The 23,482-nt window shown below is 41.5% G+C and overlaps 1 protein-coding gene across 1 annotated transcript in view; it reads right to left on the bottom strand.

The window, feature by feature from the left end:
* The window catches only part of necab2 (N-terminal EF-hand calcium binding protein 2), a 164,666-nt gene that overhangs the window by 29,059 nt on the left and 112,125 nt on the right, over positions 1–23,482 (bottom strand). The window contains exons 8-9 of the mRNA XM_028408298.1: positions 20,121–20,200; positions 6,644–6,700 (exon numbers count right to left, since the gene is read on the bottom strand). Of these exons, the coding sequence (XP_028264099.1) occupies positions 6,644–6,700; positions 20,121–20,200 (137 nt within the window). The remainder of the gene's footprint in view (positions 1–6,643; positions 6,701–20,120; positions 20,201–23,482) is intronic.

The raw sequence follows: 23,482 nt of genomic DNA, 5'->3' as shown, positions 1-23,482 counted from the left end.
CTTTCCTCATTATGTTAGCTTTAACTTTCTCCCTGTGGCCTCTTTTTTAAGCCCTCTCACTAATTTTTAAATGCCAGCTTATCACCTTTCCTATGTTTCCCCACACCTCCCCCTTATTAATCTCTTATTGTCTGTAATTATTCCATTCTATTAATCAAATTGTAAAGCAGTTTGAATCTTGTCTTTGCTTAGTACAAAGTTGGTGTAAAATTGAAAAGCTGGTTACACAAGCTTTGTATTGCTACAGTGTCACAATAATATCAATGTTAATCCTTCCTATGTATGACTCAGACATTGGAGGCTGTTTATATAAACAGAAGACAGAATTGTAGCATATAGAGGGGAAGAGTTCAATACAGTTAGGAGTCATGCACAGAAAGCCTAGCATCTCTGCATCTTTTTTTCAATGCCAGTGTTTCTTTCTTTGTTTTATTATATTGCTATCACTGTTTATCACTATCACACTTCTGTTCCATGGGCTTGTCTACAGGTATAATATCCTGGCTTAATGTCAAACATTACTGCATATTTTCTCGCAAAATTAAACCTAGAAGGAAGACAATACTTCAGATGGTGTAGCTTGACAAGATGGATGAATAGTTGGGCGTGGGTGTAGGTTTGTGCTCTGTGCTGTCTGATTATGTGTTTCATTTATACAAAACATAGCTGTGCAAAGATACTGTATGCAATAAAAAAAAAGCAGGATCTCAGACGTCATTAAAAAATGACGCTTCTAAAATAGAAAACATGCTTTGTGTTCTTGTGGCCTTTCTTCCCTCTTGGTTCCCTTCCTCCATAGGCGTCTCTACCATTATATCAGAGGGGGACGTGTCCCCCCCACATTTTAAAACGGCCTGTTTGGACCCCCCCACATTTAGTGAGTAGGAAACTTCACCTAACGCTGTTTCGATTGCTCGTGAAAAACTCCGTTCCACTTGGTTCATAAGAGAATAACCTCACACCGGTGAAATCCACTCCATGTTTTGGTTACCACAGCGCTGCAATACCGTTACTATAGTAACAGACCTAACAAAGCCAGTGGCTTTCTTCGAGCGAGCGTAAAACACCGTAAAGAGAACCGTCAGTGCTGCTCGAAGCTGGAGGAGGTAACGTCAGTGTCATCCCACAAAGTCCAGCTCATGCTGAAGCCTGACTGTTTGTCACATGGCCCCAGGTGACGTTAGGTTGATGTTAAATCAACTTAGAAAAGTTGGGAGGAAGCTGCTGTTTACTGTCAGTTACAGTAGACGGTATTATTTGTCTGATGACATGTTGTTGCCTTTTCTGCTCCCTCCCCAGACACAATGGACATGAGGAGATTCTAACAAAGACACGGAGAGTTAGAGTTGTTTTCCCATATTGTAATAAGGCCAGGTTAGCCCCTGTTAGCCTGCTAGCTTCAGCCTCGCCGAGCCAGTGCACATAGCCACCTGCTGTATTCTTATCAGCAAGAATAAAATACATGTGATGGACCGTCAGGACACAGTGGAGCATTATATGAACAGGGAAACACTGATGCAGCAGATGAGGCAGGGCATCATTATAAACACATCCACAAGGTTTGTTGTGAATTGAGCAGTTTTATAAGCAAATAAAGATAAAGACATGCATCTTTTTGTAAGTTAGTATTTTTAGTGTTTCAGTATTATCTGCATTAAGCAGTTTGGTTCATTTTTCTATGGGATTTGCCAGTTTTTTGTCTCTGTAAATGAGAGAAGGCCTCAGATATGGAGGCTGTTAGTGTAGTAGCACCAGTATGTTTGACAAAACTGTTGTTTCACTTGGAATTAGTTTCTGTTCGTCACCGAGTTTTTGTTGAATCTGTCTCTGAAATAGTCATTAAGTGTTTACTTCTGTAGGTAAAATAGTTTAACAACCTGTTAAAATCCCCAGGAAATCGCAACTACTTCATATTATTATATTATATTTCATAATATACTGATGTACTTTTTTTCACCACCCACCCACAGAAGGTGTCCCCCTTTAATGCTTCCTACGCCACTGCCTTCCTCATTTCTATTATCTTTCTTTTATTACTCCATAATCTGCCCCTCTACCCCACTCATCCCTACATATGTTCCATCTTTTTGTCCTATCTTCTGCAGTTTTTATTGCTTCTCTGATTTTCTGTCCTGACAAGCCTCTTGGGGGTTTAAAAGCACAGGAGAGACGCATGTGATTGATTTACCTACTTCACATGACAGATATCATTGTCAGCGAACCACTCAAGTGTCCAAGTAAAATGCACATTATTTTTTTTTATATTTTAGATACTTTAATAATCCCAGAGGGAAATTGTTTTTAAGGTTGCTGCCAAGCAGTGTCATACAATGACCAGCAAGGCACACCACACCAGTGAGTACACTGGAGGCAGTGTGAGTAAAGTGTCTTGCCCAAGGACACACAACAATGACTTGTTGAGTTGAGTTGAACCACCAACCCTCCGGTTATTGCACAACCCTGCTATACCACTGAGCCACTGCTGCCCCATATAATAATACAGCTCCACAACTGCAGTTTCCAAGTATCTCCACACCTCTCTTGCAGTATGTGATCTTATTATGATCCCCCGTGTGTTGATACGATTTAGCGAACCATCTTTGTGCAGAGAGGAGGGATGATTGCTTTGACAGAGGACTGAAAGGGAAGAGGAGATGATGGGTAATCACATCTGAGTCGTTCTCATGGTGGAAAATGGAAGGTCGGGGGAATAGACTGAGCTGGCAGTGGGAGGAGAGGTGAATTATGTAGAGGTGAAACAGAGCATGACCTTGTTAAGAGAAGAGAGGACCAAAGGACTCAGGAGGTGATGGTGTGCGTTAAGGGATTGAGGAGAGGAGGAAGCAGGTGGTGGTGGAAGAAAAGAGAAGTTCTGGTACTTTGTCATTATTTGAGGACACATTTATTATTCTGCGGTTTTACAGTCTGTCTGTGTCTTTATTTATCAAACCGACGCCCCCAGCCTGGAAGCAGAGTTTGTGTGTAATCAGTGTAAACAGTGTTCACTGTTTAGGAGAGGATGCAAATAACAGCATCTGCAACTGCATTTACTGAGACGCAGACAATTTAATAAAGCGCTTTGTTTGTGAAAACATATTCAGCCTCTATAAAGCAAATGCAGATTTGTGCTGACAGCCTGGGTGAACTAAAAGGTAAAGAAAGGAGTATAAGAAAAGAAGACCACAAGAAAGGAGGCCATACTCATTAGTAACAAGCTGACAGATGGATGTTCTCTGATGGGTAATAATACTGGTTGAAAGGGGAAGAGGCCATCTTGACCTGAAGATCATCAAGAGCCTGAGCAATAGAAATATGTCACCTAATGATAGAGCAGAGACCAGAGAATGGCACACTATTGTGTAGGGCTGCAGCTGCATTTTAGTGTTAGACCAATGACAGGGCTGTGGGTAAAGGTTCTGCCAGTCAGTGTACCAGTCTATAGAGCTTCTGTGTCCTGCACACTTGAACTGACAAGAGGACAAAAGACTGGAATTACTACCTTTTTTTAAATTATGATTAACAATATGTTTTGTGAGGTCAGAGGGCAGCAGATTCGTTACATTTCCTTAAATATTGAGTTTATGAAAAGACAGACAATCATAAATTATGCACATATAGTTACAATTCAGTTATTCTTAAGATTCTTAAACTATTTTAACATGTGAACACCAAGAAAAGTCTTGGCCAGAGAGTTGCTGGCTGCACATGTAGCTCACAGCTGGAGGTGGAGGAAGGACAGCCCAGTAAAGGGTGCAGGAGCAGGAAGTGAAGGACTCATCTGTTTGTTTTGTTTTGGTATGAAATTTTATTTAATTTTTTTTAATTTCATGTGGTTCAATGTATCTGCAGTATAAAGCAGCATGAGGCAGTTAAACTCCATATCAGAGCTTGATCCTTAAATGGATCAAGAGATTATCACTTTCATAAAAAACAAAAACATTTCAAGGTCTACTAAACAAGTAACAAGTAAAGTCCTTCACACTTATTTATATAAATGTGAAACATTTTGCACCATTTGTTGGCTGTGGTATTATTTAATATGTACAGTACATATGCTGTACACATAGTGAAATGTTTTAACATCTAAAATTATGATTTTAGTGTGAGTTTTCACATTTAATTGGATTGACCACATGTTTGGGAGCACTGAGGGAGGGCAATGAAGGTTGTTGCATTACCATGGGAACCGTACCAGCCTGTGCTAACACACAAATACAATTACATCAAAACCAAAAATGTTCCCAACCGATACTGTTTACTTTGAAGCAGAACACTAAACAACCAAATGGACCCTGAAAAGCAAGGTAATTGCAGATAGTGACCCCTTTAAATTCCCAGGATGTTTCTTAAGACTGTATCCACAGTAACTAAACTTTATTCAAAGCTTATAATTTACTCTTATTCCTCTGGTGCTTGTTCTTTTTAGCTTCATATATAATTGCTCTGTATTGAGTGTTTTTAAAGTGCTTCTTAGAGATGCATTTTGAAAGCAGATCAGAACTTTCTCTCTCTCTCTCTCTCAGTGGTGTGAGAGGTCTTTATAATAACCTTTCTGTGTCTGTGCCCATGAAAACAGGACAATTTAGTCAGGGTGCTCACAGCTTCCCAGCAACTAATGGGGAGCCATAAGTGGCCCAACTGCCATGGGCAAAAGTGCAATAGGTGATTATTACACTGGTTTACTGTGAACAGGGGATGATCTGGTAGTTCATTTCTTGAGGCAGAAAATTGGAAAAGAAACAACCTGCATACTAAGTACCTAGGTAGGAAAAAGGTGGTTTGTATACATACAACTTTTATAAATTATGCCTGACGCTTTAGAGATACACACTGACTACAAAGAATAAATAGTACTGAATGTCAACGCTCAGTTTCTGATTTGGTTTTGTCTGTGCAGACTGCATTTATAAAAGACCCTAAACCAACTATTAGTGACATCAGCAACAACCTCCAGAGGGCGGGAGTGATGGTTTGCAGAAGACTTCATAAACAAAAGTACAGAGGCTACACCATAAGATGCAAACCACTCGTTAGCAAGAAGAATAGGAAGGCCAGGCTGGAATTTGCCAAAAAGTACAGACATTCTGAGACAAAGTTTAATGGACTGATGAGACAAAGATTACCAAAGTTACAAACTGGCTAAAGTTTGGAGAGAAAGAGGATCTGCTCATGATCCCAAACACACAAGCTCATCTGTGAAACATAGTGGAGGCAACGTCCTGGCTTCCAATTTAAAGAAAGATTTGCCCAAACTGATCCTTTATCATGCAGCAGAATAAGGCCCCAAAACACACAGCCAAAACAACAAAGGAGTTCATCAGGGGCAAGAAATTGAAGGTTTTAGACTAGTCATTGTCTATTTACAGTCACAGGCTTGATGCAGTCATTGCAAGCAAAGGATTTAAAACTAAATATTAAGTCTTTTTCACTTTAATCTACTTTAAGTCTCAAACAAAAAGGTGCTGTCTTGTAGGTTGTGTATTGGATTCAGATGTAAATAGCTGGAAATAAAAGCTGAAATGTTGATCCCATATTCATCTTTAGATGTCAAATCCAAATGTTTTCAGTCTATAGCAAAAATAAATTGTTCTCACTGTTCTAATACTTTTGAAGGGGACTTTATATCAGCAACCAGTTTCCAGTATTATTTAACTGTTCCCCAACATCCTATAAAAAAAGATGTAATGAAGTTGATGCATAATTTGCCAACATGTCCTCACAAACAAACACCAAATTTGGTTGCCAAATATGATATGATTTTATGGCTGTATTGCCCAACATCATCTGAACATGGGACCAACACAGCCTCAAAAATCTGAGTAAAGAGGTAGGTTAGGGATGAAGGAGGTACATGCAACACAGCAGACTTTCACTCAGATGTCCGAGGTTCAAGCCCCCTGACACCATTAGCTGTTATCTTTTCACCCTGGGTTAGGTTCAATTCTCTCAGTTTCTGGTGAGGGCAGGCTGAATTTGCAAGCTAACATCCTCCAACAAGCTGACGACTGTCAAAAAAATCAAAAGCATGCACAGCTCAAAGACTGACACCTGACATTTTACTACAGGCAGCTTTATCTCAAGTCTCTTCCTTTTATTAGAGGACTTTTAGAGTCAGGGCAAGGGTTACTCTGACTTGTATAGCTTGAGACTGTATTCATGGCACTCTTATCGCCGCTTCACTGCCGGCATGTGTGCCATCTTTTTGAGCTTTAGTGACTGAAAATGACCTATGATTCAATCCAACCACATCCTGAAAAAAAAGGCTGTGCTTATGGCTTATTCATATAAATCACAGATCATTATCACAGACACGTACCCAAAATGCTGCATGTGTCTTGGACTCCTGATATGCCTGTTATTTTCTCTGTGGGTGTTAGAGTGTGACTATTAATTCTCCTGGAGAATACCCAGCATTTATGAATTATTTATGTCTAGGCAACAAAACAAAACAGACACATTTCCATCACTGAGATTATTTTTGTATCACACTGGTTGTGCTACAAGTGTTAATTGCACCATGAAGGTGCGTCTTGAGGCAGTGCATCATTGAGTGATGCTCGGCCCCCTGAGGGGGTGGGGGTGTGGGGCTGTGTCCCGCCATGGAATGTACAACGCTTATCCATTTAGTGTTTAGTCTACTTACTGCGCTGGTGGTGCCGTCTGTTTCTGTTAGCCTCTGGTGCAGATCAAACCAGAATGTCTGCAAGCACAACAACAACAACAGCAGCAACACGTCAATCAACAAGACCAACAGGCAGCAGCTACTACAACAACAGCTTGAAGCAGACATTAGTCACTCACAACGAGAGGTATTAGTGGGCACGCTGAGAGCAGGGACAGGCAGGAAGCTGAGAATGAGTCCTACAGATTAAAGTTTGAAAGAGGAAGCATGATAATACGAGAGGTAAAAAATGAAATAGAATAACTTATGGCAGAACATGAGAGGTGAAACATGAGGAGTCGATACAGCAAAACTGGTGTGCAAAATAAGGAGGCTAACCATCTAAACCATGCTCTCCTCAGCAACACTATCTGTCAAGGTTTCAATATCATGCACTAGCAGATATGCAGTTTAAGATAATATCTATGGCAGATTTAACACAACATAATTTAGATAAAGCCACTTTTCCATGGGACTCAAAAAATTAATAATATCCACTAATATTTAGCTTTCACCATCAAGGGAAACGGCAATCACTTTTCAGAGAAAATGACTGCAGTAGTTAAACCAGCTCCAACAGCAACAATGTACTGTAAAAGAAACATTTGGGCAATCTAACCCTGTTTATATGTGCACTTCCTCTTTAGTAGCCCTTTGTCTCAGCCACAAACTCTATTCTTCTCCATTCAAGCAGCACTTACACACTGTTCTTTCACTATTGACAGAAGAAAAAATATACTTGCTTTAATGCTGCTTGTTTACCTTCATTACTTACCTATTTTAAAGGGTTTAGGTTTTGCAGCATAAAACACAAAATAAATTCTTAAAAAAATATATTATGCATGTTTTGATTGACATGTGTATACTTGTGTGTTTAAACAGTTCAAACATCTTCAGACAAGTCATTGGCCAAGCCGGGTGGCCTGGTAGTATGTCTGAGTCTGAGTGCAAGGATAATAAGACACTGATGTCTAGGCAACAGACTTTCTTCCTGTGAGTCAGATTTATCTAGTATAAACCTGTTCTAACAAATCACAGTGAGCACAGCAGGTTTCTGTCACCAAGGTGACTGATACACTGGCTGAATTTTGTTAGCGTCGGGAAACTTTCACCAAACGCAGCAGGGAAAGTCAAGGCAAAGGGGTCTTGCTCTGTGTGTGACACATACACACATTCATACTGTACATGCTCACACATCATCCAGAGTTCAAGGATGAATGATTTGAGCTTAATGCGACACAGTGTGGTCACAGCTGGACTGAGGTAATGTGTGTTAGCAGAGCTGTTTATCCATAAGAATACATCCATCCCAGCCTGCTGTCACCAAATGCTATATGAATAGCATGCCAGTCATTTTGTGTGTTATTAATATGAATTTTTAGCATTTTGCATTTCTATCTTCTGATGTCATCATGGCAGCAGATGGGCAGTTTTAAATGTGTTTAATGTTATGAATGTGACAAACAATGATCTTTACCTAACCCCTAACCTTGTTTTAAAGCCAATCTTTTTCAGAGCCAGCCACAAGAGAAAACAAAAGTGAAGATAAAACGTAAGTACAAGCGAAAACAAAACCTAACAGCAAGTGAAAACAAACAGTTACCGGTGTTCGTAGAGATGATTGAAGCAAGTCATCTGGACTTGTAGAGTTTTCTTGAAGATGTTTCGCTGCTCATCCAAGCAGCCCTATCAGTTCGGTTTCCCCACCAAACAGAACTGATGAAGATGCTTGGATGAGCAGCGAGATGTCTTCAAGAAGTCCAGATACCTTGCATTAATCGTATCGTATGAATTAGGTCCTGGATGACTGAGAATCTTCATCAACAAGTTAGCGGCGTTGTTATCAATGGTGTCAGGGGACATGAACCCCAGACTCTTGGGTGAATGCTTGCAGCATTATATGACCCACCACCAGTTCCAGCCTTCCTCCTTACGCAGACTTTTCCATGATTAGGTGACATGTTGAGTGACATCAGTTAATACATCATCAAAATTTTGTTTTGGACAGAAATGGAGCAGAATAACACAAGAATAGCTTGAACTGCAACTTTGTTAAACAGCATCAAATAACACATAGATAGCTCATAATGCATAGGTATTGCTCACAGAAAGTCATGAAAAGTTGTTCTCTTAAAGTGGATACTTGAATCTGTCAAGGTGTCATAGAATTTATAATAGCTTATAATTATTTACACTCCCATTATTTGTGACTTTACACAAGCTATGTTCCTGTCTTGTCTGTTGGTGAGCTGTAGTTTGCCGTTGCCTTTGTATTTTATAAAAACTTGAAGATCTTGCTGGACAGTGCAGTTAAAGTGATTGAAAAAGAAAAAACAAACAAACATAAGAGTTTCTGTAGAAAGCTGTGTCATTCTGCCTGTCAGTATTCAGCACCACTGCCACCTACACCCACATGAACAGCTACAATCAAAGCCCATCATCCTGACATTTTGTTTTCAGCAGAGAAACACATTTCATGTCTTTGGCACAAATAAAAATGTTTTCTAAACAAAGAAACAGAGAAAACCCAAAAAATAAAGGTGGAGAAAAAAAAACTGAAAACTAAAAAGCATGAATTCTCAGCTTGGAGTGGGGTTTTTCAGGTAACAGGATTTCTAGTGTGCAGCACTGCCAGAGAATTTTCATCTCACCAGGTATAGTGAGTTGCTGGAACATTATTCATTCAGTAAACAATTCTTGATTCACTCTGATGTAGTGTGATAATATCATTTCCTCATCCAGACACCTGCACAGTCTTAATGCTGAGATACAGGCAGGTAATCCTCCAACAAAGACAAGAGACAAAGACACTTTCAATACAGCTCCAGAGCAGTGGTTTCTGTCTGGTCGCTTTCCACATGTAGTCCGGTGAAAACTTCCCATTCATACGTTTTTCTACACGTCTCATTATTCTGAAGACACACTCTGTGTTTTGAAAGTTGGTTGTCCTGGGTGTACTCATTTTCTGCTATTCTCTGGCTGTTAATAGAAAGGCAATTTTATGGGCACTTTCTTTTCTCCTCACTTCTATAGAGGAAACTTTTCCAAAGGTGGAAAAAAAATAGGGAACACAAAATGTTTTGTTACATAACTAAAAGGACTTAAGTTTGAAAAATAAAGTTATCTGTATTACCTGAAATTTTCTAATCCTGTTTATCAAAAGATAAAAATACTTGCTAACATACTGTTAGTAAAATAATGTATTTTTTATATAACTGTCTACAGATAAAGTACTGTGCTTATCCAAATGGTTGACTGCAGAAAAGAGAAGCATTATATTGGATTATTGCAGATATCACTGTTAATTGGGCTGACTGATGATACATAAATATGAACATAATTTTTCTACCCAACTGGAAAGAACAAGTCTCTGCTGTAGTGTAATTAAAAAGCCAACCCTATAATTAAATGTGTAGCTGTGTAGCAAAAAGTGTGATTTGGCCTCACCAGGTATGATTGCAAGAAGCAACTCTGCTATCAGTGCCATTGTAAAGACATCATTTCTAACTTTATCTGTCTGTTGATGATTATTTTGGATGTTGCTAATTGTTGACAATTCATTTTAATGCCATAATCAGGTAATTATGCTAATGCACTAATGCTATTGTGTACCGCTAATGCAGGCCCTAACAGGTGGTGTGCACTGTTCTTCTAATAACAAAAAAAACAAAAAACAAATATATAGTCTTTATATTTGGCAGCTTTTTCTGTACTCACATAACTGCTATGCATTAATTATCCATTTTGCTCACCCTAACCTAGCCATAGATATTCAGCAGTGTGCAGACAAAGACGTCAAGACAGGAAAAAAACTTTAATAAGGTAATATTGAGAAACTGTGTCCTGAGTGACTAGATTTTACTGCAGGAATACGACTATCAGGAAATGACAATAAAATAAAATAAAATAATGCTGGTCTCTTTGCCACCATTTGGGGGCCATTAAGAGGTAATTTCCCCCAATTTACTGATTTGTTACCTAGTAACAGTGCATTTTAAAGCGTTAAAATAGGTCCCTATTGTGTATTTATGAGTACCTCTGAGCACCCTTTTCTCTTGTCTTCTTATAAGCTACATCAGTCTTGAAGCTTTCCTAAATATTGTATTTTTATCATTGTCTTTATTGTTATTCATGGGTAAATGTGTGCCTTTTTCAGCTGGGCAGCCTGGGAGCTGCCCTGACTATTAGACATCTCTTTGGATTTACTTAGCTTGATTGGATGGAATAAATGCACCACTCCTACTTTGTGCTAATTTCAAGCTTTGATTATTAAGTGACTACTTTGACACCATAAAAAGAACATAAATTATTGCCGAGAAGTATTTACTGCTGTCCAAGCGGATACAAACCTTGGCTTTGTTTAGTCAACTGTGAGAAGATTGACTTTCTACATTACAAGTCCGTCTCTAGGTAGACAGAGTAATGGGCTCTCCTGAGGGTTTTGAGGTCACAGGTGATTATTAAACAATTCCTGACAATATAAAAGTCACTCAACAAAACAGTTTCAGTTAAACCCCAGTGATTTGTTAGAAGTATATCTTGGCCCTTGAGGGCCAAAGGGCCAAGGGTTATTTCTAAAGAGAAGGTGATGGTTGGTGACTGTTTCCACAAACATCCTCTCCTATAAGTGTTCAGTTATTCTCCGTCCTTTCTGGTATGGCTCCCTCTCCAAAAGTACCCAAAGACAGCTGAGTCTGCTGGGGCTCTACTAGTCTTAACATGTTTGGCACTGGATGAGGTGTGGGGGATGCAGACAAAAAAGGGAAGGAGCTTAAAGGCTGTTCCACGGGTGGTAAGAGTAAAAAAAAAAGTTTGTTTCAGCACAGAGGTACCATACTCCGCGAGACGTGTGTGCAGAACTCCTCATACAGCCTTCCTACGCAGCGCACATCACGCACAAAAAGTTGACAATGCAATTGTATTGCAAATTGTGAGCACAGACGTGGTTACCTGGCCTAACGAGCTGATAATGTTCAGGGAAGAGGGCGTACAGCATGACAATAGATAGAAGATTAGTGTAGCTGACTGTAGCAGACCTCTGGTCTGTGTGAATTTAATTCTGTGAATGTGTGGACTGCAATAATACATCCCGTCTCCCGGTGTTTAATGTGCATCGAGCCACTGTAATACCGTGATCAATACTGGGATTAATTGATATCACTACCTTTTGGACAGACTCTCTCTGTGCACCGTGTTTCTCCTTCCAGGAGCTGTTAGCCAGCTGCTCATCTAAACTGTCCATCGTCGTTGTACTTCCTCCTTCTGTCTGTGTGTTCTGCACCTGAAGAAGCTCTTGCGCTTCACCACATTCATCACGCCCACAATAAATTCCGACCAATCACAGCATGGTTGACGCACATCCATGAGCGAAAAAGTTCTGCCCGGGACATGTGTCCGAGAGCGCTGCATAACGGGTAGTCCAAGAGAAAAATGACGTCATGTTGTGGGCGTAACGTCGGCAGGGGAAAGGGAGTTCTCTGTTCTCATGGAGTATGGATCCAGCTTAAGAGGAGGGGCGGAAGGAGATGATACATGGAAGAATGAAAGGAAGAATGAAAGGATGAATAGGCATCTTTAGCCGATGAAAAAATATAAAATCTGGACATCTCTCCCTCTTTCACATAATTAACTCCTTCCCTCCTCCCTACTGCAAACTGCTCTTTAACTCACAGTGTCTTTCATTTTTCTTCCTTCTGCCTCTGTCCACCATTAGCTTCTGCATATTGTGGTCAATACCACATTCCAAACGTACAAATCCTCCTCATGCTGTGGTAAGCTTGTGATGACTGACTTGGAGTTTGTAGGTTATAGAGAAATTTAGAATGGATACAGGTTTAATAGAAAAGAGACCCAGCCTGTTGGTCTGTTTCAAGGCTGAATATGACTAGACTGGAGAACATTCCTTTGCACAGGGCATTCTTTCATATACTTTGTATCACAATGAACTTTAACAATGCACACACACAGACATATAGGGAGAGCAAACTTCTGGCAAACGGCTCCTTTATGACCCACACCTCTTGATCATTCGAGACATGACTGATAAATCTGTCTCCAAATGTTTTTGCATAGTCACTTAAAGACTAGAAGTGCATATACATTATAGACTAGAGCTAACTCATCTCCTTCTGCCTCACACCACTGAGGTATTGCAGCATATCTTCACTAACTAAAAAATACATTAAAACATTATTGTTCATACTGCATTAATATATGCTGATTTTCACCTAGGGCTGGGTAATAAATCGATTTTATGGATTCATTTGAATTTGCGACTTGTTTTGTTGAAAATTTATTTTAACTTCCACCGCAGACACACCCCGCTGTGCGGGGTACTCCTCCTAGGGAAATACTCTGACAGACCTGAGATTTTGTCACATGGTTCTAAAGACATGGCTGAGCAAAAGTTTTAAAAAACGCAGATCGATGTTACACCATGTGGGCGGGGCAACACCACGAAGGTGACCCTTTGCCACCATAGAGAAAGCTGCTGTGTTTCTTGATTTGTTCATCCTACCTGCCTCTTACTCTATCATAACATCAGCCCCCATGCACCGTTTTCATATCACATTATCGACATATGTGATGTGAGATCTGCTTCCCCGTTTGACCTACAGACATGAAAATTAGTACACATTTGTATCACCTCAAGACGAGGAAAAAAGTCTCTTGGAGATATCCTTTAAAATGCACAGGAAGTCCGCCATTTTGGAAAAACTGCACAATTTTGCTTTTTTCACTCACCATACTTTTGCGAACTCCTCCTAGGGGATTTGTCCAATCGGGCTGAACATTGGTCTGCTTACTCTTAAAGCATTAGGGACCAACAGTAACACAAAGTTGACCTTTCGCCAAAGCACCGGAAATAGATGTATTTTTGGCTGTATCTCCCTCATACTTCATCCTATGTGGATGAAACTTTACAGTCATGCTGAACATTGGACACTGCACAGATTGACATGCTGACATGCTACACTCACTGCGCCACCTACTGGCTGGAGGACCTGCCTTTGTGTATTTTGCTGTACTCTTCTGCCCTGCAGACCACAGCTCGTGCTGGTACAGCTGGGAGAGAGGTCGTGGGATGATTGGAGAGGCGGTGGCTGCTGGTCCCGAGGACTGCAAGGGCTGCGAGGGCCCGTCATCACTGCTTGCAGCTTTAATTAGGGCCTGAGCACCGAATGGTGCAAGAGCCCTATTGAAATGCAAGCGTTTATTATTAGGGGCCGATCACCAAATGGTGTGAGAGCCCTATTGAAATGCAAGCGTTGATTATTTGTCATTCTTGGTCCGGCACTGGTATCGCGATTTTGACCCCCTGGAAGTGCTCAAAAACTCACCAAATTTGGCACACAATTGTCCCCCGACGAAAATCGCGACTTGACACTGTCGCCATTGGCGGGCGTGGCTGCATGGCTCTGCAGTGCCCCCTAAAGTGTGAAAATATTCACCGCAAGTGCTACAGACCTGAAACTCGGTACACTGATGTATCACCTAGTGACAAGAAAAAAAGCCTCTTGGACGAAAATTCCACGATGTACAGGAAGTCCGCCATTTTGAAAAAAAAAACACGCCTTGTTCCAATTTGCACATCCCGCACTTTTGCAAACTCCTCCTTATGGAATTGCTTGATACAGCTGAAAATTGTTGCACTCGCCCTTAAGGGGTTAGGGACAAAAAGTTATCAAAAACGCAGCACTTCGTCATACGGTCTGGCTGTGGCTCCACCACGAATTTTACCCTTCGCCATTGCACAGGAAATGGATGTGTTTGTGGCTGTTTCTCCCACATACTTCATCCAATGTAAATGAAAAAAATCAGGCATGCTGTGCCTGTCATTCTGAACACATTGATATGCTAATATCAATGCTAAAGTTAATATTGAGTCGGTGTGTAATTTAGCTAAAACCATGTCGAACTCCGTAGCGTTCTCTCGTCCCCTCCTGAATCTGACCAGTGATGACATGTTTAGCCGCATGTCCTCGCTCCGTCGCTGGCTGTCATGGTGGTGTCCAGAAAACAACGTGGCCTTTATAGATAACTGGGAAACTTTCTGGGGGAAACCTGGTCTTATTAGGAGAGATGGCATCCATCCCACCCAGGGTGGTGCAGCTCTGATTTCTAGCAACATTGCCAAGTTTATTAGACCAACCTGACAACCCAGGGTCGAGGCCAGGAGGCAGAGTCGCTGTCCTACACACCTCTCTGCTGCTTCTGGAGGACTGCCGCCCTCATTTAAAAACATATTAAATACAAATACACATAGAAACACTAAGCTTAATAATGTTATTGAAGTGGTGTCAGTCGCACGTCCTCCCACAGTTCATCAAGCACACAAGTTAAGATATATTAATCATAATAACCTCATAAAAACACACACAAACACATAGAACAAGGTAACAGAACACTCAGGTGTGGATTGTTTAACATACGATCCCTCCACTCTAAGTCGCTCTTAGTTAATGATTTAATTATTGATCATTACACTGATATATTTTGTCTCACTGAGACTTGGTTACAGGATGAAGAATATGTTGCTTTAAATGAATCAACTCCGTCTTGTTATATTAACTGTCATGTTCCTAGAGTTACAGATCGCGGAGGAGGAGTGGCAGCAATCTACCACTCCTCATACTTCTTTTGAGAGTCTCAATCTCAGCCTGTCTCACGGAAGCTGGAAGAAGTCAGAATTTATTTTACTCGTCGTAGTGTATCGTCCACCTGCTGCTGCAGAACTGGACTGCTTTGTCAACAACACTGCAGACACATTACACTCAGTCTTAAACAGGATTGCTCCACTGAAGAAGAAGAAAACTACAAATCAGAAGAGGCTAGCTCAAATATCCGATCACTGAAACGGATTACACGAAGGATGGAGAGGAAGTGGCAGTCCTCTAAATCAGATGACTCCCAGAGGGCCTGGAGAGACAGCTTGCTGACGTATAAGAAGGCCCTTCGCAAAGCTAGGACAGCCTACTATTCATCACTAATAGAAGAAAACAAGAACAACCCGCGCTTTCTCTTTAACGCTGTAGCCAGGCTGACAAAAAGCCACAGCTCTGTGGAGCCTCGCATTCCTGCAGCTCTTAGTAGTGAAGATTTCATGAGCTTCTTCACCGATAAAATCACCACTATTAGAGGACAAATTAACCACAATCTCTCTGTGACCACTGAGGATACACCGCCACTTCTGGAAACGGATCCTGATCTAACTCTGGACTGCTTCGTGCCCATCGGCCTCCCTGAGCTGACCACCAGCATCAGCAAGTCTAAACCTACTACCTGTCTTTTGGATCCGATCCCATCACGGCTCCTCAAGGATGCTATTCCTCTGATCGGAGACCTTATATTAGGACAGATCAACTTGTCTCTGGAAACAGGATATGTACTACAGGCTTTTAAAACTGCTGTGATCATTCCGATACTTAAAAAACCTTCACTGGACCCGGACGTCTTAGGAAACTACAGACCGATCTCCAACCTCACTTTTATCTCCAAAATACTCGAAAGAGCTGTTGTAAGTCAGCTAAATGACCACCTGCATAGGAACAGTCAGCTCGATGCTTTCCAGTCTGGATTCAGAGCCCATCACAGCACAGGAACAGCACTGCTCAAAGTCACTAATGACCTCCTCATGGCATCGGACCGTAGACTCGTCTCTGTACTCGTTCTACTGGATCTCAGTGCTGCCTTCGACACAGTAGATCATCGCATCCTGCTATACAGATTAGAACACGAGATCAGAATTACAGGAACAGCACTGCACTGGTTTAAATCATATTTATCTGACAGATTTCACTTTGTTCATGCTAACGATGTTTCTTCCACAGGTACAAGGGTTAATCACGGTGTTCCACAGGGTTCTGTGCTCGGACCGATGCTGTCCACCCTCTACATGCTCCCTCTAGGAAACATCATCCAGAAGCACGGCATAAACTTTCATTGTTATGCTGATGATACCCAGCTGTATTTATCCATGAAGCCTGAAGAAACAGAGCCGCTAGTCAGACTACACGCATGTCTAAAGGACATAAGGGACTGGATGTCCTCCAACTTTTTACTATTAAACTCGGAGCGTCTCTTAACTGGCTCCCAGTGGACTCAAGAATACACTTCAAGATCCTTCTTCTAACTTACAAGGCTCTTCATGGACTTGCTCCATTGTATCTGCAGGACCTGATTGTTCCATATGTTCCTAATAGGACACTCAGATCTCTGAGTGCACTGAGTACACTGCCTCCACCTTTAAGACTAGACTTAAAACTTTTCTGTTTAGTAAGGCGTACAGTTAGCCTTAGACCTAGTGTGTAGCACAGCTATGCTGCTCTAGGCCTACGTTGTCAGGGGGCACAAACATGATCCACTGAGCAGTTTCCCTCTCACCCTTTGACCTCTTCTTTACTCTCCTTAGTCTGGCTCACACTGGTCTCAAGACCTGCATGCTGACCTGTAGTCAGGCCCGTGAAGTCTCTCTTGCAATACGTTGTCGGGGGGCACAAACATGATCCTCTGAGCAGTTCCCAACTCACCCTCTAACCTCTCCTCTACTCTCCTTAGTCTGGCTCATACTGGTAATATCGTCTCATAATCTGTGTTTGTCTGTCTTCCTCGTAGTTTTGTGCCTCGCTCTCGCTCTCTCTCTTTGCAGGTCTCAAGACCTGTGCTCATCGACTTCACTAGCCCCTGCTGCTCATCTTTGCTTTGATTACTATCAAATTACTATTACTACTTATGGACTGACGATATATATAGATATCCATTATAATATAATCACTGTTTCATCTTGCTGTCATGTATGCTCTGTACTGTATCATGTTTGTATCATGTTTGCTCCTTTCTCTCTCTCCTTCATCCTCTCTGTCCTGTCTCCCTCTTCTTCTCCTCTCTCTCTCCTTCATCCTCTCTGTCCTGTCTCCCTCTTCTTCTCCTCCTCTACCCGGCTGACTAGCAGCAGGACTGGTTCCCCCTTAAGTTGATGGGTCCTGCTCAAGGTTTCTTCCTCTTAAAGGGAGTTTTTCCTTGCCACAGTGCTCTTAGGGGGTTCGGGTTCTGGGTCTCATGCTCTGAGTTTCTGTGAAGCGCTTTGAGACAATTTCTGATTGTAAAATGCGCTATATGAATAAAACTGAATTGAATTGAATTTAATGACCTGAAACTCTCATAGCGCCACCTACTGGCGGTATGATTTGTGTTCAGGCTGATTATCCATGTTCCTCACCTCGTATTTGAACGAACTCCTCCTAGGGAAATGCTCTGACAGACCTGAGACTTTGTCACATGGTTCTGAAGACATTGTTGTTGTTGTGTTTATTGATTTGTTTAATCTACCTACCTCTTACTATCATGACATCAGCGCCTGTACACCTTTTCCTATCACCTCATCCTCATATGTGGGCGTGGCCACATGGCTCAGCAGCGCCCCCTGGAATGAGATCTGCTTCCCCGTTTGACCTACAGACACGAAAATTGGTACGCATATGTATCACCTCTAGACAAGAAAAAAAGTCTCTTGGAGGTATCCTCTAAAACGCACAGGAAGTCCGCCATCTTGAAAACATTGCGCCATTTTGCATTTTTCACTCCCCGCACTTTTACGAACTCCTCCTACAGGATTTCTCCAATCCACCTGAAACTTGGTCTGCTTACTCTTAAGGCATTAGGGACCAAAAGTTATCAAAAACGCAGCACTTCGTCACACGGTCTGCCCGTGGCGCCGCCACAAAGTTCACCCTTTGCCAACGCACAGGAAATACATGTATTTTTGGCTGTCTCCCACATACTTAATCCTATGTGGATGAAACTTTACAGTCCTGCTGAACATCGGACACTGCACAGATTGACATGCTGATATGCTACAGTCACTGCGCCACCTACTGGCCGGAGGACCTGTCTTTTGTACATGTGTGTTTCGCTGTACTCTTCTGCCCTGCAGACCACAGCTTATGCCGGTACAGCTGGGAGAGAGGTCGTGGGACGATAGGGGAGGCGGCGGCTGCTGGTCCCGCGGACCGCAAGGGCCGTCATCGCTGCTTGCAGCTTTACTTAGGGCCTTCACACCACTCGGTGCTCGGGCCCTATTGTAATTGTAATGTTTATTATTATTAGGGCCAGAGCACCGAGTGGTGCGAAGGCCCTATTGTAATTGCTGGTATTATATATTGTATCGCTCGCATACTTTATCCAAACGTCTTCAAACTTTATGCGCAAGATGAGGGCTCCGACCTGAACGCCACCATATGTTGAAACCCTGACTTACTCGTGGCGCCCCCTGCTGGTAACAGGAAATGACCTCTTTTTACTCTGATGTGTACTGCTCCTACATAGTTGACAGCATCAACTTCATTTCACCTCTAGAACCTTCCCAACTGGTGAAGCTACACTATGAAGGCCGTGAAGCTGCGTGCAATGGTGTCTGTGTGGCGGCGCGCAGACTGTCGATCCTTCGCCGTGAGATTACGTTTGAGTTTTTAATGACCTTAACGACCTTCTACGATCATGAAAATTCATACACACGTTCACGGGGGCGTGTCCTAGCAACTGATGGGGGTTGCATAAGTGGGTGGGGCAAATTGGCTCAATGGCGCCCCCTTGAATTTTTTAAACACCCCTCTCCATAGGGGTTTTTTTGGAGTAGGAAGACAAAAATCGGCACACACACAGAACACGTCCAGACGCACATAAAAGTCTCTTGCACCATTGATCTAGACCACACCGGAAGTCAGCCATTTTGATTTTGGCGGTCAAATTTCAGCGATTTCCACCTTTGGTATGCGGACGAACTCCTCTTAGGGATTTCAACCGATTGACTTTATATTCGGTCGCTGTCACCTAGAGACCATGCTGATCAAGTTATCAAAAGCTTTTCTCTAAGTTAAAGGGCATGGCTGCTGTGGCGTCATACACGAACAGCTCTCTCTCCTACATACTTGCTCCAAACGGCTTCAAACTTTCTGCACGTGATCAGAGCCCCTCCCTGAACGTCTCTATGTCATCATGATCTATGGCGCTCCCTTGTGGTGGAGACAGGACAGAAACGTGTTATGTTTGAAAAACACAGTGATTCCTTTTAACTCATCATTTGACTCAAAACACATCAATACTGTACTTTCCAGCAATTGATTTGCTGAAAACAATTTCTTTTCCCTCTGAATCACCATGCAGTACTTGTAGCAGTTTGTTAGATGTAATATTTACCCAAAACAAGCTGCATTTTTTTCACAGTAATGAACAGCATGTCCTCCAGTGTAATGGTGTATTTTACATAATTTGCTAACATTAGAATCATACTGAACACTGCCAGTCTTATCCTTTCTGACACAGGCTTTGGTCAGGGCTGGGATTGGGAATGCAGGGGTTTTGATTACAATAAGCTTAGAGGGGATTCATGTAAATCAAAGCAATTGCCATTTCTTCTTGAATGACCAACACAAGTTTCGGTGTGCATGTTTTTATTCCTTACCTTACTCTCCAGTCGTCCAATCAGGTCAGCCAGGCGGTTGATCTGAGCCTCCAGACCTTCTTTCCTCACTTCCACTGCACCTGCAACACACACACACATACACTCAATGTAAATACACATATCTAAAACAGTATGAATATGCATTAACACACATCACCTGTTTCTGGTTTGTGATGAGATCTGCTGCAGCTAGATTACATTTATTCAAATATTTCAGATATATATCAATATCTCATCCTTTCACTTTTTATTTTGCATTATTTCGTCATACATATTTCCAAACAGGGTGAATAATAGGTAATTATATCTGTTTATCGGAGAGAACTCGGCCAGTTCAAAGAAATGGATGGATGGATGGGAAGCCAGCTCCTTTGAGGTGCTCCGCTTAATTGGAGCTTATTCTACTCTTATTTTAAGATGCACAAAAGCTTTACTCTACCAAGAGAGACCACCAATTATTTAAAAGAGTATCTCTATCATTTGTTTTTAATTGATGTAATTCAAAAACTTTACTTAGCATTTTATTTGGTAGAGGTATAATCTACTATCAATACCGCACTAGCTCTGACCCAGTGTCCCATATAGAACAAACAAGTGCTCTTATGTGTTTATGGTCTATGCTAATTGTTCAGAGAGCCTTTGTATATTTATTTGCTCATATACACCATATGTGCATCTGGAACTTCAAAATATCCTTTTTCTCATTTTCTTTGTTGATGACTGATGCCTGTGCACGTTCATACAGTTGGACATCTGCAAAGGAACACTGGAAAAATGTGTTGTTTCTCTTTCATTTACCTAAATTCAGAAAGATTTAGAACGCCTCTCGTCTCACCTCTGTACTCTTGCCTCTTTCACCTCCCTGAGCTCCAATCATCCATTTCACCCTTTACATCCTCTTTGCCCTCCCTTCTTCTTCATTCTCCCATGAGCTCCTGCCCTCTTTTCATCCCCTGACGGCCCCCTCACAGCTAATTGGAGAGCGTGCTGCCCACTCTTCATTAAAAGCTTTAACAGCCAGTCAATTAGGAACTGCCTCCCTCAACCCTAAACACCCGCACACACTTATCTACTAAACCATACTCCGTAGCCATGGAGACAGTTGAGGATAAAAGCCTAGTGGTCATTTCAATGGACTTTGAAAATAAGTGCCCTGGTCAATTATAGAAGTGAGTGAGGAATTACAGCCTTTAAATCTAGCAGCAGGGTAAGAGATAGAGGGTCTCTATTGACTTTCTGCTCAATTAAACCTGATTTGAATGATTCTACATTCACATAATTCATCCTTCCATCCTGTGTCAGCCTTTTCTTCAAAAAATGTGCTGACATGAATCACAGAAAAAGGGTCACTGTCGTTCCATATCTTGATTTCCAATGGACAGCGAGAGCAAGAGGTAAAAGGACAGCGAGCACTCTCCTTAAGGATTTGTAGAAAAACAATACGCTAGTAGAAACAGCTACACAAAGAGCCTTTTGCCTCTGACTCAATGACACCGAGTCCCACGTGGTGTGCTAAAGTTCCTCCATACTTAAACTGGAAGTTATGCACTAATTGTCAAAAATAAATGGCCGGTGTTGCTAATAGAAAGGTTGCTTTAATTCAAAGATGAGACCAGGCCTTTTCTCTCATGCACGTCTCCAGTCCTGCCTCTCCTTAGTCTTTCAGCCTTTTTCTCATTCATTTATCCAATCACGCATCATGTGCTTTGTCATTCAATGATGTGTCTTCCCATCTCCCAAACTCCACCTACCACCAGAGGACTAAAGACTCATCACAGGGCAGGCTAAGATGAGCTCCTGCAGAGTGCCCTGCTAGGATCTGCTCAGCCCTGAAGTGTGAGCCAAAAATGTCATTTTCTATGCCTCTATGCCTTTTAGACTCTGATAACAGCTCTGTTTGATATTTCTGACAATTCAAGTCAGTCACCAACATTACAGCAACTTTATTTCACTTAAATCATCTTAAAAATGGAATTTCTAAGTGAACTATAAGTGCAGCTGTATCACTTGCAGCACTACATTAGCTGCCTGTAGTTTCAGAGTCAACTTTAAGAGCCAGAATCTTGTTATATTTGACTGATTTATTTTTGCTGTACATTTCCACAAGGAGTCTGCATTATGTTATATTGCTATATGTACTGTATTATAGGGGTATTAAATGGTGACAGGTTTCAGTATGAATGGCTCCACTGATTTTGCTAAATTTTCCAAAATCAACTGATGAGAAATACAAGCTGGATTTAAAGACAGAAACGGCTAAAGTGGAAAGAAAACTACCCGTGATTTTTGGGAGATTTCTGCACTCTTCTGCCCACTGGACCCCCACATACTAGCTGTCAGTCAAAACAGTGTAGGTGGTGATGTCTTCATTGTTTTATGTTCGGTTTGATCAGGCTTGTCTTGTCTCTTTTTTAGGATGTGCCATAATGTTACTGTCAGGGATGCCAAATTAATAAAAAAATGACACATGAAAAGAATGTAGCAGGCCAACAATTACTGTGGGTACACAAACAGAGGGCCTTTGTTCTTTTATCCTCCCAAACACTGGCCCACGTATAAAGTAACACAAGCTTCTTGTTTATGATGATTGCAGTTAATGGGAGAATTTACACAGAGCCCAAGAAACAATGTGTAATATAATGCACCTTACTGGCACTAATTAACAGCTTGTGTATTACATTGTGCTATAGACATCTGCTTCAGCAGACTGGAAAACAGAAGGTCTCCATCACAGTCATATAATGTTAGGCACAGCTGGATGTAAAACAAATAAACGCCAGCAAAAAGATGGTAGGAACAAACAAATTATGGATAGCTGGTCAAACCCCTTACACCAACACCTCCTACTAAAATAGTCATGTAATTTGACACACAAATTGTCCAGTTTTTTCATGGAATAAAGTTGTGAAAGTCCAGGAGGAAAGATAGATGGCCTTAACGCAGATCAGACAGCATGAGTACTAGGTTAGCGTCCAAAATTATGGCACCGTTATTATTTTCGTCAAGCTTTATAATAATTCAGAACATTACTTCTGTTTTTCTACTCATTAGGCATTAAATCAAAACTAGTTAGGTTAAGCCTAGTGTAGGTCTGCCTCATGTAAAGGCAAGTGCCTTTACTGCCTCATGTCTGCCTCATGTAAGTAATTATATCATTGACCCAACTAAAAACTAAAAGTACTCCTCAAATACATTTTAAATGGTTTATGACTTGTTAGCTGATTTTTATCACTGCAATACTTTTGCATTCCATTACTTTTTGTTGGTTAAAAAGGGAGTTAGTAATGTCAGTAGTCAACAGAGCAGCCAGCAAGTGTTTGGGCATGACAGCAACAATGAACTTCACCTCTCAGACCCTATCT

Source organism: Parambassis ranga, chromosome 6, assembly GCF_900634625.1.
Source record: "Parambassis ranga chromosome 6, fParRan2.1, whole genome shotgun sequence".
NCBI classification, from domain to species: domain Eukaryota; kingdom Metazoa; phylum Chordata; class Actinopteri; family Ambassidae; genus Parambassis; species Parambassis ranga.
Note: the sequence above shows the minus strand (reverse complement) of the source record. Positions and strands in the feature narration are given on the sequence as shown.